This window comes from Stigmatopora nigra, chromosome 19, assembly GCF_051989575.1.
Source record: "Stigmatopora nigra isolate UIUO_SnigA chromosome 19, RoL_Snig_1.1, whole genome shotgun sequence".
Lineage (NCBI taxonomy): Eukaryota > Metazoa > Chordata > Actinopteri > Syngnathiformes > Syngnathidae > Stigmatopora > Stigmatopora nigra.
The window spans coordinates 6652968-6671043 of NC_135526.1; the positions used below are offsets into that span (position 1 = coordinate 6652968).

At 40.5% G+C, this 18076-nt stretch overlaps 3 protein-coding genes across 5 annotated transcripts; 1 reads left to right on the forward strand and 2 right to left on the reverse strand.

Annotated features, from left to right (window-relative positions):
• Positions 1 to 329: 329 nt before the first annotated feature.
• Positions 330 to 8130, reverse strand: prdm15 (PR domain containing 15). 2 transcript variants are annotated; one of them, XM_077739970.1, is made up of 23 exons: positions 8010 to 8130; positions 7422 to 7461; positions 7251 to 7344; positions 7005 to 7158; positions 6781 to 6933; positions 6590 to 6695; positions 6192 to 6386; positions 5705 to 5914; positions 5503 to 5597; positions 5322 to 5409; positions 4820 to 4987; positions 4642 to 4736; positions 4449 to 4580; positions 3526 to 3666; positions 3277 to 3440; positions 3057 to 3136; positions 2692 to 2811; positions 2494 to 2625; positions 2337 to 2420; positions 2026 to 2201; positions 1867 to 1947; positions 1591 to 1803; positions 330 to 1523 (listed from the first exon to the last, which is right to left on the reverse strand). In XM_077739970.1, the coding sequence occupies exons 2-23, from the start codon at positions 7450 to 7452 to the stop codon at positions 981 to 983; spliced, it is 3255 nt and encodes a 1084-aa protein (XP_077596096.1). In that variant the 5' UTR covers positions 7453 to 7461; positions 8010 to 8130; the 3' UTR covers positions 330 to 980. The 2 variants fall into 2 exon arrangements, with proteins under 2 accessions (XP_077596096.1, XP_077596097.1); XM_077739971.1 differs by lacking the exon at positions 8010 to 8130 and adding an exon at positions 7705 to 7966.
• A 124-nt stretch (positions 8131 to 8254) lies between these two features.
• c2cd2 (C2 calcium dependent domain containing 2) lies at positions 8255 to 16149 on the reverse strand. Of its 2 annotated transcripts, XM_077739973.1 has the most exons (14): positions 15301 to 16149; positions 14448 to 14543; positions 14214 to 14327; positions 12502 to 12603; positions 12249 to 12365; positions 12012 to 12120; positions 11834 to 11942; positions 11677 to 11741; positions 11477 to 11592; positions 11241 to 11409; positions 10853 to 11094; positions 10517 to 10784; positions 10201 to 10237; positions 8255 to 9705 (listed from the first exon to the last, which is right to left on the reverse strand). In XM_077739973.1, the coding sequence occupies exons 1-14, from the start codon at positions 15583 to 15585 to the stop codon at positions 9549 to 9551; spliced, it is 1986 nt and encodes a 661-aa protein (XP_077596099.1). In that variant the 5' UTR covers positions 15586 to 16149; the 3' UTR covers positions 8255 to 9548. The 2 variants fall into 2 exon arrangements, with proteins under 2 accessions (XP_077596099.1, XP_077596098.1); XM_077739972.1 differs by lacking the exon at positions 10201 to 10237 and having other exon boundaries at positions 15301 to 16147.
• Positions 16150 to 16482: 333 nt separating this feature from the next.
• On the forward strand, positions 16483 to 17617 carry atg101 (autophagy related 101). Its single transcript, XM_077739974.1, has 2 exons — positions 16483 to 17050; positions 17122 to 17617. The coding sequence occupies exons 1-2, from the start codon at positions 16799 to 16801 to the stop codon at positions 17524 to 17526; spliced, it is 657 nt and encodes a 218-aa protein (XP_077596100.1). The 5' UTR covers positions 16483 to 16798; the 3' UTR covers positions 17527 to 17617.
• The last annotated feature ends 459 nt before the right edge of the window (positions 17618 to 18076 follow it).

Here is an 18076-nt window from a genome sequence, read left to right on the forward strand (position 1 = left end):
GTGTGACGATGGGCGGGGCCTCAAGCTGTGAATTTTTTTAAATTATTATATTCTCAAAACCTGACAACAAATGCCATAAAAGTAAATAGGTCAATTCACTATAATAATACAAATACTTAACTTAATTTTATACAACTGAATTTCAGATCATTTATGCTTACTTTGTCTTTTTCTTTCACCAAAGGTGATAACCGGCCCCTTTAAGTTTACTGTATTGTGAACTACTGCCCTCCTGTGGCGAAAAAGAAAGAAAATGAATTACAGAATAAAAATAATGAACATAATGTAGCATTATGTGTATTTGGAAAATATTTACCTATATGACAATGTTGATCTTGTAGTATTTTTATTTGTTTGAATGGTTCATTGTTGAAAGTGAGGTCTGTTCTCAGCTGTCAAAGCTAAATAGGGTTGCACTAAAAAATAATAACAATGATCTATTTTTCAACATTTCAATTATTAACTCATTGGCTGCTCATCGGCCCAGTCAAAAATGGATTGGGCGCCTATGACCATGAATGACAGTGAATGGGTTAATAAGTCAGAATAATGTAGAAACTTTACATAATAAAGAAAAAATAAAAATGATTTATCTAATCAATGTTTCACATCTTTTTGTCTTCCTTTCACATACATTTACACATCATTATATATCTATATATACAAAAAAATCATCTGAACTATAGCCTTTGTTTTTCTCAAGACAAAGAGTTCCTTCTCTATAATTTACAACCAAGCCACAATAACTTAGCATTCATTCATTTTCCCATGACTTACAAAAATAAAAGTAAATCAAAGTACCATACTTCTACCTTAGTAAAATGCACACAAAAGGCTGGTGACAGGTCTAGAAGAAAGTTGTAGATTAATAAAAACAAATTTTAAAAAATGGCACTGGAGAGGCATTTGGGTGACAATTAAAAAATGTGTACATTAAGTGTTAAGTGTACATGTGTTGGATTGAGGCGACCGGCACCTGATTAGTAGCTGAACATTTGCTGCACGGGACCACTTTGCTGCTGCTGTGGCGCCGCCGTCTGACCCTGGCCCGTAAGCTCCACCTCCTGCCCTTGTCTCTCCACCTGGTGCACCTTCCCCTGGGTACCCCCGAGCGCGGGGGCCAACTGGCCGCCATCGGCCGGCGCTACTGACCTCCAGGCCATGGTCTGGGATTCCAGCGGCTGACTAGCGGGGTTTACCAGAGCGGCGAGGTTGATGAAGTGCGCCACTGATTGCGCCGGCGTTCCGCCCGTGTGGCTGACGGATTCTTGGCCCAGGTCGGGGGCTCTGTTGTGCAACACGGCCGAGCCGCTGACAGAGTCAAAGGTGACGGTGAGGATGGAGTTATCCAGCGAGAGGGGGCGGTCCCCGGCGGTTAGATGCCCCACGGCCACGGGCTGGAGGCTGGTGAATTGGGCGGGGCTCGGGCCGGCGAGGGGGGTGACTGTGATGTTGCTCAACCCCACCGTGTTGCTAGGGGAGGAAGCGGGTGGAGCGGCGTTGGGGTCCGTCAGAACCACCACCTGAAATCAAGCAGATTTTCTTTCCCATTTGTTTTCCTGAATCAAGCAAAGAAAAGAAATCCCACACCTGCTGGATACTCTGCACGGCAGAGCTCGTTTCCGTCTCTTCGCCGACAACGACGGTGTTAAATTCCGGCAGGGTTTCGTGAGGGTGCTCTTCAAAATCGACATAATCGTCCGATTCGGACAGTTCCGACTCCGGCGTGACTCTTAGCTTCTTCCTGGCATGACGTGCACCCCGAACGGTCCTTTCGTGTTCTTTTTCTAGCGTCAGGCTAGGCTGAAGCGGAAGGGGTGGTCATGAAGTTGACAAAATAGCTGCAAAATGCATTGACCCAGTTACCTGCACAATGTTGCCAGGTGAGTCGCTGATTGCCTGGGATTCCTGCAGCTCATCAAAGTCTTCAATTCTAACGGGCACAATCTGGAGATACAAAGGCAGGCCAGTAAATATGTGGTGATTTGCACGGAAAAGTCTAACTAAAAGAGTACAGCCACTCACTTCTGGGTGTTTGCGTCGCAAGTGTCGATTCATGGAGGCCCTGGTGGAAACCTTGGTGCCGCAAATGTAACACGACTGAGCCTCCACCTTCTCGTGGGTCAGGTGCACGTGCTTCTGCAGCATGTATTCCGTCAGATACTTCTTATCACATGTGGCGCAAGTCCACGTTTTTCCCACTGCATAAATAGATAGAATTTTGGAGTGGCTAGATACAACAAATAGACCATTAACACAATTTCATTCATATAAGACTTTTTGATTGAGTTTAGCTGGGCCTGTATAACTTAAACCAGTGCAACTTATATACTGACCCGTATGAATCAGTTTATGCGTCTCCAGAGTTGTTCTTTCGCTGAATGTCTTGCCGCACAGCTCACACATGAAGTCCTTTATGCCTAGACACAAAAAAAAGAGAACATTCTTTGAACTGTGGTAATTTTAATACGGCACTGTGAAATGACAACTCACCCGTGTGTCGCTTGAAGTGCTTGAGCATATTGACTTTCTGAGCAAACTTGCGGTTACACTCTTTACACTCGTACTCTTTGATGCCCTTGTGCAGCTTCATGTGGTGTCGGAGAGCATGCTTGGTCTTCATTCCTGAACGGGGGAAGAGTACGTCCAGATCATCCCAGCGAGCTACTCCCGCGTACCATAGTAGCTGACCTTTGCCGCACTCTGCACACAGGAAGTCTCGGATGTCGTCGTGCACCCTCAGATGCTCTTTCAGCATGTCCTTCCGCGCAAAGGATTTGCCGCACTTGTCGCAGCTGTGACTCTTCACCCCTGCAGCGTTTGGGTAAAAAAAATATGTTTCTTATCCACATAAGCTTCTCCACAGGATGGACAACACCATTTATCAGGTGTAAAAAAATTAATTTCATGAATTTAAGACACGAGAATGTCATTTTTCTGGTGTCTCCGATCAAACAGTGAACAATAATCTTGCTTTATTGATTTTGTTTCAATCATATAAATCATTTGGAGAGTCTAAAATAAAAAAATAATGTAGTTTTAAAGCAACATCTCACCTGTATGGATAATCTTGTGCCTCTCCAAGTTACCGATACTATTGAAAATTCGGCCACAGACTTCACAAGGGTGGATATACCTTTAGATGAGGAGGAAAAATGTGAAAAGGTTAGACGTTGTGTCGACATAAACATGTTAAGGACCATTTTAGACTGAAAATAAAGCTCAAGTTTAGGGATAAATTCCAAAATAAACCGGTAAAAGCACGATTTGGTTTACTTTTGGACAGCGGGGTCAGGCAGCTGCTCTCTATGGATGACCAGGTGAGCATTGTACGTGGCTTTGAGGGCAAAGCGACGATTGCATATCGCGCAGCCGTAGCCTCGCTCTTTATGCTGCTCGGTGATGTGCTTCAGGTATTCCCGGCCTTTGGCGAATGACATCTGTGGGCATGAAAGAGGATCAGTGTTGACGACTCAAGTGTAGATCTTGAAAATGTTGAATGTGTCGAGTACGGCAAGAGCTCACCTGACATTTCTTGCAGTTGTACTTGTGGCATTCGGGGTCATCGACATCTTCTTCATCTTCCTTTTCGTCACTGTCGCCTGCTGAAATGCCGATCTTCTTGATGAAGTCCTCTCTTTTCTGCTCATTCATTACGGCTATATCCTGCAGCAAAAAAAAATATATATATATACATATATATATGCATATATATACATATATATATGCATATATATACATATATATATGCATATATATATATATATATGCATATATATACATATATGCATATATATATACATATATATATGCATATATATACATATAAATACACATACATATACACACACACATATATACATATACACACACATATATACACATATACACACACATATATACATATACACACACATATACATATATACATATATACACACATATATACATATACACACACATATATACATATACACACACACATATATACATATACACACACATATATACATATACACACACATATATACATATATACACACACACACATATATATATATATATATATATATATATATATATATATATATATATATATATATATATATATATATATATATATATATATATATATATATATATATATATATATATATATATATATATATATATATATATATATATATATATATATATATATATATATATATATATATATATATATATATATATATATATATATATATATATATATATATATATATATATATATATATATATATATATATATTTTCCCCACTTTTTTTGATACATGAGGAAATTGTGGCAGTAATGTAACTCTTTTTGAAAGACTCCTTGGGATTGATGGAGTTTTTCTAGTGCAAAATTGCTACTCTCACATGGCAGAAAGGAGAAATCCAATTTTTTTCCATCTTAAAATGCCTCACCTTAAAGTGAACATGAATGTGATCGCGAAGCACATCCACTCGGAAGAACTTGCGGCCGCAGATCTCACAGGTGTACTTCTTATCGCCGTGCGTCAGCAGATGTTTGTTCATGTTACTTCGACAGGAGAACACCTGCTCGTTCACATGAGAACAATAGTCGACTTGTTGGGTGGCATTCAGAGCGAGACCTCACCTTTCCACAGATGGGACATGGAGATGGTTCTTTTCTATACTTTGTGGCTTCTTCTCCATTGGTCTCCAATTCTTCTCTCTTCATTTGCTTTGGCCCTGCTCAAATGCACTTGACGTAAAAATATATCCACCTCCTTAAAATCCAGACTTAAATGGATATGTAAAGATCTTATTCTCACCGACGCCGTGCCTCCTGTGATGTTCCTGCATGACATCTTTACGGTAGAACATCTTGTTGCAGATTTCACAGGAGTAGAGCTTTTCTCCATGCTTCTTCTTGTGCTTGGACAAGTTGCTGTTGGTGGAGAAGAAGCGGGAGCAGATGTCACACTGGAAGGTCTTGTCATCTGGCAAAAAGAAGATAAGAAAATGCATTTAATTTTACCACTTGGAATTTGATACAACTGTATTTAGCTCTCTGCCCTATCACACCATGATCTGTCCTATCTTCCCTACTAGTCACATCCTTTCAGTTATTAGGCGCATAAAGTTGCAATCGTAATTATAGCGAGGTAGCATAATCAAGTTCATGTTTTTTTTTGTTGTCATTATTTGAAGAAGTCTGTACTGAACCAACCTGATCTGCAATCTTAAGAATAGAATGTCTGGAATTTGTAGGAATGTATTAAAAGAGGCCAAGTATACACAAGTCAGCTAGCAAACAGAAAAGTGCATGCTTACCTGTCCTGCAATTGTGGAATTTTAAGGCATTTTCTAGGCGGAATGATTTTTCACAAATATTGCATTTATATTTGTATTCCAGGTCAGGCTAAAAAAATAATAATAATAACATGTTTAGAAAAAGGCAGAGAGAGAGGGAGAAGCTTATTTTTATTGCGACAAATTCCTTAACAGCACCCACCGCATTCTTGCTGTGCTTGTAGGAGATGTGCTGCTTCAAACTCTCCTTTCGACTGAACAGTTTGTCACACTCGTCACACTTGAATAGTTTGTCACCTGGCGGTTGAAGTGGGGACAAAAAAAGCAAGCATATTTACTACCTTAAAAGCACTTTCAAAGTGAAGGGAAAATGGGCCCCCCATCCCATGTGTCCCACCCAGTACCGTGTGATCGGATATGTCGGTTCAGGTTACTGCTGTTCTGAAAGACCTTGTTGCACAAGGAGCAGCGGTACACCCTCTTATGCTCTCTGCTTTTGTGCCTCTTGAGGACTTGATTCCCCACGTCTAGAGCCCCCAGACGACGGCTTCTCTCTACGCCAGCTGCTGACTCGGAAGGAAGCGTTTCAGTGCTCGCCGCCGGTGGCTTCACGTCTGCACATATTGTCATTTTAATACATTAGGTTAAATGTTAGCTCAATACAATACTTTCCACATTTTTTTTGCCTAATGGGACCCATGTTATAAGCACAATATTATTATTTAATAACATTAAGTGCATTAATTGAATGATGCTGTGATGGAGTCATAGGCCAAGTGTTGATTCTCAATGGAGCAGTGGGCGGGCAGACATTAACTGTTCACATTTGAAGTGTATTGTAATTGTATTGCAATTTCCTATGCAAATCACAGGAGCGTGCATTCCTCTCACCCTTGCTCTTGCATGTAGCAGTGACAGCTCGAGGCCTGCGACCTTTAGCCCTCCTTCCACGATGGATCCCCCTTTTTACAGGTGGCCGAGAAGTGGGCTCACTCCCCTCCTCGACGGGCTCCACCGTGGACTCCTCTTGTGGTCGTATGGACTCCTTTGGAAGCGCTTTAGATGCTATTAATTTATTGACAGGATCTGCATTGGGAGACGTGTGCCGACAAATCAGTGGATTCAAAATAATGGCATTAAATTGTAGACATGCATTGGTTCTCTGTATACTGCTTATCTAGTTTAGGGTCATGGTTTATGGGTCATGGCTAGCTAACCTAACTAATAAAATACAACTGGTTATGATATTGAACACCATTAAAACAGGCTTTGATGAAAATATTATAAACCTGGAGGTGGTGGCGGCTCAATTGAAAGCTTGAGCAATGGCTTCTCCATCTTTTTGGCATAGAAAGCTCCATACCACACCCTCAACTCTGTTCCTGGAAGCACGTCCTGCTCAAAAATACAGCAGATGGAGAAAAGATGAGCTGCAGAAAAAAATACCCAAATACCTCCGGGATTGGATGTCTTTACAAACCTGGCATGTGTTGAAAAACACTTCTTCATCTTGCTGGTAAGCTGTCAGATTTTGATGCTGGTGATCGGTGGCAGGTCGAACCAGCATCATCCAGTTACAATCTTCTTCACTACTATAGTCAAAACACACCACTATGCCAGCTTTCTTGAAGATCTGTTCAACAGAGGGCAGGGTGGCTGTGTCAACCCATGTAACACTACTACATGTGCTTCACATGAAATTACCTTCAGGGGAAATACCCCTTCTTTCTCCAAAACGGTGACCCGCTTAGCCTCGAAAGGACCAAAACGAGTCCTTTTGACCAGCCGTCGCTGGACGAAAACGCCCTCGCTGCCATCTGCTACTGGCCGGATCTCCAGGCTATCTGGAATAGATGACCTGAAAAAGAACATGATTTGTTATTAAATTGAGCTGACAGGTAACCTAAAATGTAAACTTGAGAGAAAATATCATCTTAGTTGAGTTCTCACCGGGCCCGGCTGAGGACAAAAGAGTCCTGGACAGTCACCAGGGGTCCAAATTCCGGGCACTCCGAGTCATGGTACTGCCCACAGTCTTCACACCCTGCAACACGCCCACACCCCCAAACAATATATACCTGTCAACACACTGACATTCATTCCGAGGTGGTCTATACTCACAGATAAACTCCTCTGGAGTCTGATCTGCCATTCTGGAACCCTGAGAAAACAAATAACGGGATATTTATTCTACTGATCAACCACTACTACTACTACTACCAAAACTGAACATGCAGGAAGTTAAATAGTTAACAGTTGTAAAATAGGAGGTAAAAAAAGAGACACTGCCCATTCCAATAGAAATGAAATTGCGCAAATAAATCCAATGCGTGTCCACGGGGCATTATGCGTCAAAATGACGCTATTGTGCCAATATGGACAAGGCAACATAGTTGGAACCAACATGTTAGCGTGTGCGGCAGGAGTGGATCCGGGATTTTGGTTGCTCCTAAAGCGTAGCCGGGTTTTAACTCCGATCTGAGCGTCTGGCCTCGAACATAAAATGTAACAAAGAACAGTCGGCATGGCGGATGGAACGGAGACGCAGAGCGCCAGACCGGAGTCGCAATGCCTCGGCGTCCCGCAGGCACTCGTGGAGACAAAAAGGGGGAAATCGTAGGCAACCAAACAAACCGGCCTGATCTTTTCTACTCGACTGCGGCGACATTTTGCTCAAATCCAACGCACATTGACCGTGAAATATCTTACCTTCTCTGCAAAAGACACTTCATTTATCGAATCCTGACTCCGGGTTCCAATCCGCTCCAGAAACGGCGCAGGAACGGAAATGAGACGCGCGCTGAATTGTGGGAGTTGTAGGCATATGTTCAAAATGTGTTCTGCACCAATATCTGAGGGAATTCAATTTTTTTGTGGTGTGCATTGATAGTCTCTTATTAGAATGCGTATTTAATGATGTAGCCTATTAATTTGAGTTGAAAAAGAGCTGCAAATCAATGCAATTAGTTTTTATTCAAGTTTTTCCACACCACTTGTATACATGATGAATATGAAAATGTTATGACAACACCAACAGAATCCCAGCCCAGTTACTATTGCTGAAAATGAAACAATTTGCTTAATTTTGCAGCTATAATTGATCAGTGTGTTTGCGTGCAAAATACACCATCCACAACAACCCTAAAAAATGAGCAGCCCTTGTTCAATGAATGTTTTATAGTAGCATAGTGCAAAACACCTTAATAGAGATTCTGCAAAAATAAAACAGGAATATTGGGCCAAGGTAGACAGATTTATGGCAAAATCTTTAAAAACTTGTGTTAGGCAATCAGGTATGGCAATTGTTGTTAAATAGGGATTTGAAGTGAGATCGAGAGTATGTTAATCCATTTTTTAGGCTATAATAACCTAAATAAGTGTTGATGTGTTATGTTGACATTATCATCTTCTCCATTTTACTACTTAAAATCCAGTGCAGTTCTTTTTTGGGCTGTTGTGACTCAGAAGCCCAAAAATACAGTACTACAGGGAAAATATTGTGGGGAGACGACAGTCATTAGAATTTTTAATTATTATTATAATAATTTCAGACTTCATAGCTGATAGTGATTTTGATACATTACAGATATTCCCATGTTTTCAAATCACCCACATCTAAATGTACTGTTTCCGGAATAAAACTTGAAAGAAATAACTATGTTTAAATAGCATATTTGAAATATTCCTGCACAAAATTGGTCATATTTCAAACTCCCACTGACCAGATTGGATAAAATGAGTCATCTCCCTTTGTGAATATTTGGAACAACAGTCATTTGCTCCAAATCGAAAAGATACCGGAAACAGTGCAAATCCTCTAACACCATTGTCGACTTGGTCTTTGGTCCTATAGGTCCATTGTACGAAAGTCATGGTTTCCCAGCATGATAGTTACGTTTGCTCCTCAACATCAGGGAAGTAGCAAGAAAGTCCACTTCAGTCCCTTCACAAACACTTAAGAATGCTGCTTAAAACCATATTGAGGAAACATGCCAAATAATATTCTCTCAAGATGAAAACATGCCCACTTATGCCATGTACACTTGTGTTATAACAGTATGCAGCAGTTAAAAAAAAAACAAAAAAGCATACTCTGCAGTTTAGCCACACAGGAGCCGGAGTACCCTGACCAGCCCGTTGCGAGAAGAAAATCCCAAGCGCCATTTGGAGGCGGTGGTCGTCTTTAGGTATCAGGCAGGTGGGTGCCCGGTGGGAGCGGAGCCATTAGCTTTGCTTTTGCTCTTGCGACTAAGCATGCGGCTGAGTGTAGCGGTTTTGCTGGCCCTCTCCACGGTGGCTGGGGAATCCAGGTAGACCAGGTCGTTGTGTGATTGGCTCATCCCGGGCTCCTTGCGCTGGTGACGGCGTCGGAAGAAGAGTTTGGCGCTCTTCTGAAGGAAGCTGCCTGCATTGTGGAAGCGGATGGTCAGCAGTGGAGACATTATAGACAAAATGATGTTTTTTGTATGGTTTGTTTTACATTGACGTGACTTTGTGGCCTGATATTTTGCGAGTCGTAACTCGTCATAGCTATGAGTTTCAATTCCACTTCAAATAAAGTGCCGCTGGCCTTTGAAGGTTTGTGAAAGTTATCAGCTCGATTTTTTGTCACGTCAAAACGTGTGTAAAGTGTCTTGGTACTGCTGATACTATTGTGACTACTTCAACTATAACCATCGAAAATATGCACTTGAAATCTGAAATTATAAATGTGTTGAATATGTGCCCTGTAATAGATTAGTGATCACTCAACCAAGCTCACTAAGAATAGTTAAATATGAGAAATATTTTAGTGCATTATAAAATGGGGAATGCTTTGGAAACTACAAAATGTGAGCTACTGAACTACGCACAGTAAAAACTAGAGGACTAAGGCTACAACCCATAACTGTTCACTTACTCATTTGGGTATAACGTGTGCTTTGAACTGCTTTCCTCTACAACGGCAATGACAACACAGAGATTCAGACAAGTGGTGAAAAAAAGCGGAAAAGGAAACAGACTGTGTAGAATCATGAATTGACAGACTTAACAGTATTGCTACACACACAAAGTAAAAAAAATCTCATTCATATCAAGTTCTCGGATCTTTTTTTTCTTTTGAAAATACTGCACAGTGAATTCGTCTTCTTTTCCTTCTCGGGAAATTTCAATAGGACTTCACATTGTAGCACCTGTTAGAACTAACCCCAAACAGGCAAATTGCAATGTCTTACCTCTTCTCTTTTTGCAGCTGACCTCCGACACACACATGGAGAGGGAAGTATGATTTAGATCCTCTCCCGTGTGGCCCTCCCATGTGTCAGGGGGGCGGCCCACACCACTGGGACCTCGCTGGGTTTCGGAACTCTCCAGAGGGGTGCTAGTCCCTGACACAATCGCTGTGGTCATATCCTGAGAGGAGCTTTCATCTGATAGGGAAGCATCCATAGCTGCCGCATAGCCTGCCATCAGAGCCAGCTCATCGTCCTGGGACAGCGGTGTCTAGAGATCATAGTCACGATCAAATTGATACACAAGCACATGGCTTAAGTGAGCCCGGTCATGCTTACTTTGGCAATCCCGGAGATGATGATGGTACTCTTCTTCACTGGGGACCTGAGCTTCTGCTTGGCAGACTGATGGAGTTGTTTAATGGCAGCCTCGGCCACAGGATCAGTGCCATTTAGCATCAATAACTCTGTGTCAGAAGAAGACAAAGCCTTGCTGACCGATCCTCCCAGCGTCGACGTCTGATCTGAAACTCGTCGCTCGGAAAGCTTGGGCTTGAGGGTCATTGCTTTTTGGGAAGAATCTGAAGGTGAAGAAAACTTGATTTTAGAGATTGATGTAAACATTATCTCTGTAAATCATTATAATAATGGCAATAATTGTATTTCAATGGTTATGTACAAACACACATAGTAGTTGTTCCATTAACAACTAGTTATAACATCTTACCAATGCTAAGCCCAGGGTGAAGCATCCGACCAGGTTTGCTCTTAACTGCGGTGATGGTGGTGACCACTGTTCCACAAGGCATGACTGTACGGTCCATCTCCACTCTCTTGGTGGAGGCCGGGGTCGGAGGCTGCCAGGACCTGACCTCACTTGGGTCCAGGTAGGTAAACTGAAAAATTCGGTTTCATTTAATCACTCCAACAGGGTTTCCTGAGAAAAGAATATGCCAGTCTTACATCAGTAGTAAGTGATCCGGTCACTCCATCTTTGGTCATGATTGAAAAGGTTTGTTGTCCTTTAGGTTGCTTCCTAACAAGGTCAAAAGGCACTTTCACCTGGCCAAGAACATTTTCTGAAATAGACAATATATAGTTCAGTCAGACAGAACTAAGAATGTAGAAGTAGTATAACTACAAAAATAAATTTGTTTCCTGACCCTCTTGAGGTTGTCCATCATTCACTAATAAAACAATAAGCTCTTTTGAGCGTCCATTCAGTTCACTGCAAGGACATAAACATTACAGTGAGTGAGAAACTTTACAATTTGGGAGACAATAGGAGCGAACTAGTTTGGGTTTTGATGTAAAATTTACAAGATAAATGGCTGATCCCAGGAAGGATTGGCTGTGTTCTTCAAAACGGATGTATTAAACTTCTGAGGAGGGTCATTTAACTGGAGTACACACATGGGATTTATGCTGCCTGCAAGCAGAAGACAATGTTTGCATACCCACAATACAATAATACAACAATGCATGAGAATAAGCTTACCTGCAGCATCTTCCTGCTGAGTGAGTTTCACGCAAATGTTTTTCACCAGAAGTCTCCAGTCGTGTGCACGAGGTGGTTTTGGGGGTGAAAACACTTTGTTGCAAGTACCCTGCAGAATCATGTATAAAAAATAAATAGATAAAACAAACTTAGAAATAAACAAAAAGCAGACACTCCCCCTAACATTTGTCATCTTTGAAACTATTAAGATGAAGCACGTCCGGACTAGCAACCCACCTTGACGTCATAGCCCTGAGAAGCCTTGCAACTCAATATGACGGAGGGTCGCGTTGCACGCAATACTCGCCTCAACTGCTCTTTTATTGTTGCAACACAGGAAGCGCTGACATTGTCCTGATGAAACAAGAAATGCCAAATGTGCATTGAACTTGGCCTCCTCTATGTGCACTCAATTGTATGTATTCACTCTAAATTGCACTTTTGCCTTTACTTTAAGGGAAGCCATGCTTTATCCACAAAAGGAAATTACCTGAATCAAATTAGGTGTCACCTGCACCATTTCTGTCTCCAGATGAGAAATACCCCAGCTCACTTTGACTTGATCTTCAGCTTCTTGCAACTGTAGCTCAAGCTGAGGGGAAAAACAAATTTAAAAAAATGTTAAAATTAAGTTATTGAATACTAAGAAATATATATATTTTAAAATCCACGATTGAGACACCTAATCCACATTTTTCCAACATCTCTAAACATTGTAATTTGATTATAAGCATTACTATTCATGAGCTGCAAGTGTGCAGTAATGTAATGCTTTGTATTTTAGAGTATGAGTCATCCCCTGGCCTTACCTCAGCATTTTAAATTCAAAGTGCAGTCAAAGGTTTGAAAACAAGCTCAAGTGTGCCAATATATTTGAATGGTACTACATACACCTACAAATATACCACTTGTTCATATGTTAACCACACTGGACTATAAACCGAGTTGTCCACATTGTATTATGCAATATTGACTCTATACTAAAAGACATAAAGCTCATTAGCCTGTAGAAACCCATTAATAAACTACGCTGGAATATATAAATGCTTTAAAAAATAAAAAATATTTAGGGCCATTCCAATCATAAAAATAACAAAGACATAATATTTTTTGATAGATCCCAATTAGTCATCTTAAGAGTCTAAATGACAAAAAAGTGATTTAGCCAAAGAACAGGAGGCAAGACTAAAAATGATGGCCAACAATCATGTCAGTGCATGCCTGTATTTTAGCGTTGGACTCCAGAGCTGCCTGTGAAACACGAAACAGCTAGTAGTGACAGCGCCTAGTTGCTTCCAAAGAACAATATCCCAGTCTGCAGCGCAATCACTGACAAATCAGTGCACGTAAATGGGAAGGTCACCATAACAAAAAATAACAATTGCTTTTATTATCATCCAATAGCAGTTAAGACCGCCTGACTGGCCAATCCAACCAGTGCCTGTTGTTTAAATGTTCAGGTCAAATTCTAACCAATGCCCTTTTGGCTAAATGGGGTCTTATGAAAAGACTTTCGAACCTTTCCAGGCTAAGCTCAAACAGCGAGCGCAAACATTGAAACCTGCTTTAAGCAAACTGACAGTTTCTAATCCTGACTGTAACCCGCTAGCCGCTCACTCATGTTGTATTTATAGTACAAAAAGAGTTTAGCAAGTACTGAGGTGTGACAAGCACCTTATTGGTTTAAAAATAATCTTTATAGTACTGGGTTAGCCAGCATAGAAGAGCTCAAAGTGAACCTAAATACGGGATGAAAGCTTAGTGCAGCTAAAATCAGACCACCCGCTTGTTGTGGGGTAACTCAAAACATATACACATTTCCTTGACGACTGTGGTATGCTAATTTTGGGAGCTGAGTCATCAACATGATATCTCCTTTTAGCAGGGTGAAGATGATAGATATTCGTCGACCAACACATTCAACAACACCATCCATTTTATGCAGTGATGCACCTTTATCTGGAAACCTGGGAATTCTTTGCAAACAAAAATATATTTTAAGAAATTTCCCAATATGAGTCGCAGTTGTATTTTCCCAAGTCAAGATAGAGACATCAACCATGTATTTTAATGCTACTGTAAGGGAAAAATCCAATTCTAGGTCACTTGTCACTTTTAATAAGACCGTTCATCAAGCAAATCGGTTCAACACTGATTCAAATGGGACGGATTATACTGCTTTCCTATGCAGGTGAACTTTACCTGCATTTCCAATGGAGTTATACACACTGTGTATTGACAAGGATCTGCTGTGCATGATGTGGCTGCACCAAGAGAGAACTGAAACTTCTCACCGATCACCAAGCAGCAAGCAGCCTATTGGAGAAAGGAAGCATCCCGTTTAAGAAATGGATTTATCCACAACTGCAGATGTTAGGGGTCAATGCAATTCACATTGAACAAAACATGAATATACAATACAATAAAGACATGTACCTTGTTAGGGGCAGATTTCTCAAAGCTGGACACTTTGCTGACCATGAGCTGAGATGCTTCGACTTCATCTTCATGGAAGGTCAAAATGATTGGACTCTAATGAAGAAAGGAAAAGAAAATCACTTAAATGCAGAATTGTGTATTAGATGAAAAGGCCATAACATTACACAATGTAACATAACAGAGTATAAATACCTGATACTTGTCATTCACTATATATACACTGTCAGTGCATGCACTGACCATTCACATTGCAACCACCTAACTACTACTGACCTATAGTAGTCCCCATGGTTTTCATTGAAGACTACAAAAATTGTATTAAAATCCAATTTTAGCAAAAAAAACATGGTTGGACAATGCACTTGACTTACTTTCAAGGGCTACACAAAATGATGCATCATTGAAGACTACAAAAATTGTATTAAAATCCAATTTTAGCAAAAAAACGTGGTTGGACAATGCACTTGTCTTACTTTCAAGGGCTACACAAAATGATGCATTGGAACCAAATCTGGCCCCTGGCTTTGAGTTTGACACCTGTGACTTAATGCATTAACATCTCTGCTTGCATTTGTTGCCATTGACAGCACAAAACATCCAATCAAATCATTCAATTCCATCCCTCTGAGTCAGAACAGTTTAGACATTCAGTTCTGTTAAGGATGAACATTCAAAAGAAAATCTTCCCAGTTTAAAAGACATTGGAAGGCTATTGTTGTTAATAACCAACATGCCCATTGTGGTAGTACTGAGTGATAACATATAATAGCACTGGCATGTGCCATCAAATGAGTCATGAACAGTGCAATGAAAACATTCTTTTCAGATATGCATGTATGTAAATAGTTACCTGACTACTCTCTCTTGATTTGGCATTCAAAGCTCTGCACCATGCTCGCCCCCACTGACTTTTCCAGCTATTCAGTGACAGCGCCCAACCCAGCAGAGAGGCGGCTTCCTCCTCCGCCGCATTGTCCTCTGCCCCAGTCCTCTCCAAACCCGTTGCCCTTAGGTGGAAATACTGTACAAAATACAGTACCAGGGTAACCAGGGATGCGAGAAAAAGAGTGACCATACATAGCCACTGCGGATCCTTCAGACCAAAATATGAACCGGAACTTTCCAGGTCGGACATTCTTTGCTGATGAAAACCCACGCTTTAACACAACTCCATGGGAAACGTTTCTAGCATTATTGGGTCATCTACTTGTTTATACAATTAGAATTGTTGATTAATAAACGGTTTGCCCTCAATCTGCGAAAGAAATGAGGCTTCTTCTCCATGTTGTTCCTTGAGGATATGTCAAGCCATAGGGATATGTCCTTAATGCAAACGACGATCGTTCTCGTTAATTCCACTTCTAATGGTAGTTAATCATGTTAGATGAGTCCGATATATAATAAACATCAATTCAATTCGTGTGTTAGCTCAGTTGGCTAATCCCAGCTATGGCTCGGCGTAAACAGCTCATTAGCAGCGAGATCTGACAAACTTTCCTCTAAATGGAATTGTATCCAAAATCCACAATGGCACGCCAGGAAACGGTGACCTATTAAAATAAAGAAAAAAAGTTTCCCAGGGGAAAAATGCTCAAAACGATTAAGAAAGTGAGACAGCAGATCTCGTCGCTTGACTAGGTTTGTGCAGTGTAATTTGTACGCGAAGTTACTGGATATGTGGCACAAACTGTAACTCCCACAATGCACTGCGAGATGCATGCGGAGGCTCAATTGCAAAAATATAAACTAAAGTAATGCAATATCTTAATATATTATACACTATGTAGTCATACACACGTTCTTCATATAAATGTCTTTAAGTAGAAACATGTTGTCTTATTCGAATGCCTTTTTGAATAGTAAACATCATGTATATCATGCTTAGATATGTTATATAGGAGTCAGCATCGTATCTGGATAGTTTACAACAAAACCACTGTGCAACACATCATGCAAAGTATACTGGCTAAAATGTGTGACTCGAATGTGTAACTATGGAGTGCAACAATATTTAGCAAAGTATACATAAATAATTAATGTTTTGAACAGTGCGACTTGCCGTAGCGTATCTGACGTCAACATACGTCAACTTGTCTTAACGCTAACATCTTGTTCGGTAGCTCGTCGTATATATATATAAAAACAAGTCTTCGACAATTTTTAAGTTAGAAATTGGTACAAATGACCAAACGACATATCGTCCTATAATTCTCTGAAAATCATCTGTACCGTGTACCTGTCACAGTTAAAAATGCAGCTGTAGCACATAGCTAATGCTTATGTGTTTGTCAACAAACGCCAATACTGCAATTACCTATCGCATGTAGGCTGTAAACCACGATTTGGCAATGAATTGTCGATCGGAGCTTCTTGAAGTCACAGTGGAGGCAAGGCAAGTTGAAGAATCAATATTGTCTTTGCTACACACCATTTTACTGCACCGAAGCACTGGAAAATTTCACTACAAAAAGGAAGGCACCTACTCTATTGGTACAGTTGGGACCGTTGACATCGACTGTGACTTCATTGACTTTACTTTTGTCCGAGTTTCCTCGGATGAGCTGGATAGGGTGATCAAAAAAGCAGCGGCTGAGTTCAAGGTATAAGTCTTCTCGTTTAAATGACGTGACAGCATTCATTAAACCCATTATGTCAACATGTTTGTTTACAGGACGCTCTGAGCGTCTCTGGAAGCGACGGCATCGGTCAAATATCCCTGGAATTCTACCAGAAGAAGAAGTCCCGTTGGCCCTTTTCAGATGAATGTATTCCCTGGGAGGTGTGGAGCATCAAGGTCAACGTGGTCAATCTGGCCAATGAGCAGGAGAGGCAGATCTGCAGGGAGAAAGTGGGAGAAAAACTTGGCGAAAAGGTCATCAATGTGGTTGAGGTCATCAACCGGCATGAGTATCTCCCCAAGATGCCCACTCAGTCCGAAGTGGACAACGTGTTTGACACCAGTTTGAGAGAAGTCCAACCTTATCTGTATAAAATCACATACCAGATTACAGATTCTCTGGGTACGTCTGTAAGCACCACAATGAGAAGGTTGATAAAAGACACCCTGGCACTGTGAACTTGTATATTTGTGAAATGTATTGTCTAAAATGCATGAATACTCATCCTTACATTCTGATATTTTGAATTAAAAAATACTATCTGCTGTATCCAATGAAACTCTTTATTACCGAAATAAAGCACAAAAACACGGTAAAAAACTAATCACAAAATAGCAACAATAACACAACCATTGCTGATAAAATTATTAAGTCAAACTTCAAACACATCCATGTACACAATCCAAAATACTTCCATGAAGAATGCATAAAATGTTTTGCACAAATAAGTGAAGGGCACTGTTAAATTAATATCACCATCAGGTACTTCATATTCGGTGTTATTAGCATATATTAACATATTTGTCATGTTACTTTTTTTTAAATTAACCAGCCTGCGGACCAATTGTTGGTTAAAAAGAGGATTACATCTGAAAAAAAAGATTAAGGTTTAAAATACATATTTTACGTAATAATTCAGTGTCTGCCATTGATGATGATATGGTTGCTCAGGCCAAGTGGATTATGAAATTAGAGTCCTATCAATTAAAAAGAAACATTTAATAACAA

Excerpts from the sequence above, each read along its gene's own strand:
- prdm15 (XM_077739970.1), bottom strand. The coding sequence starts at position 7,452 with ATGGCAGATCAGACTCCAGAGGAGTTTATCT. Across the intron at positions 6,696-6,780 it reads TGTTTTTCAACACATGCCAG|GACGTGCTTCCAGGAACAGA; the intron begins GTTTGTAAAGAC and ends ATTTTTGAGCAG. Across the intron at positions 1,804-1,866 it reads CACCTGGCAACATTGTGCAG|CCTAGCCTGACGCTAGAAAA; the intron begins GTAACTGGGTCA and ends CTTCCGCTTCAG.
- c2cd2 (XM_077739972.1), bottom strand. The coding sequence starts at position 15,585 with ATGTCCGACCTGGAAAGTTCCGGTTCATATTTTGGTCTGAAGGATCCG. Across the intron at positions 14,544-15,300 it reads AATCAAGAGAGAGTAGTCAG|AGTCCAATCATTTTGACCTT; the intron begins GTAACTATTTAC and ends TTTCTTCATTAG. Across the intron at positions 11,410-11,476 it reads CCGGATCACTTACTACTGAT|TTTACCTACCTGGACCCAAG; the intron begins GTAAGACTGGCA and ends CGAATTTTTCAG.
- atg101 (XM_077739974.1), top strand. The coding sequence starts at position 16,799 with ATGAATTGTCGATCGGAGCTTCTTGAAGTCACAGTGGAGGCAAGGCAA. Across the intron at positions 17,051-17,121 it reads AAGCAGCGGCTGAGTTCAAG|GACGCTCTGAGCGTCTCTGG; the intron begins GTATAAGTCTTC and ends GTTTGTTTACAG.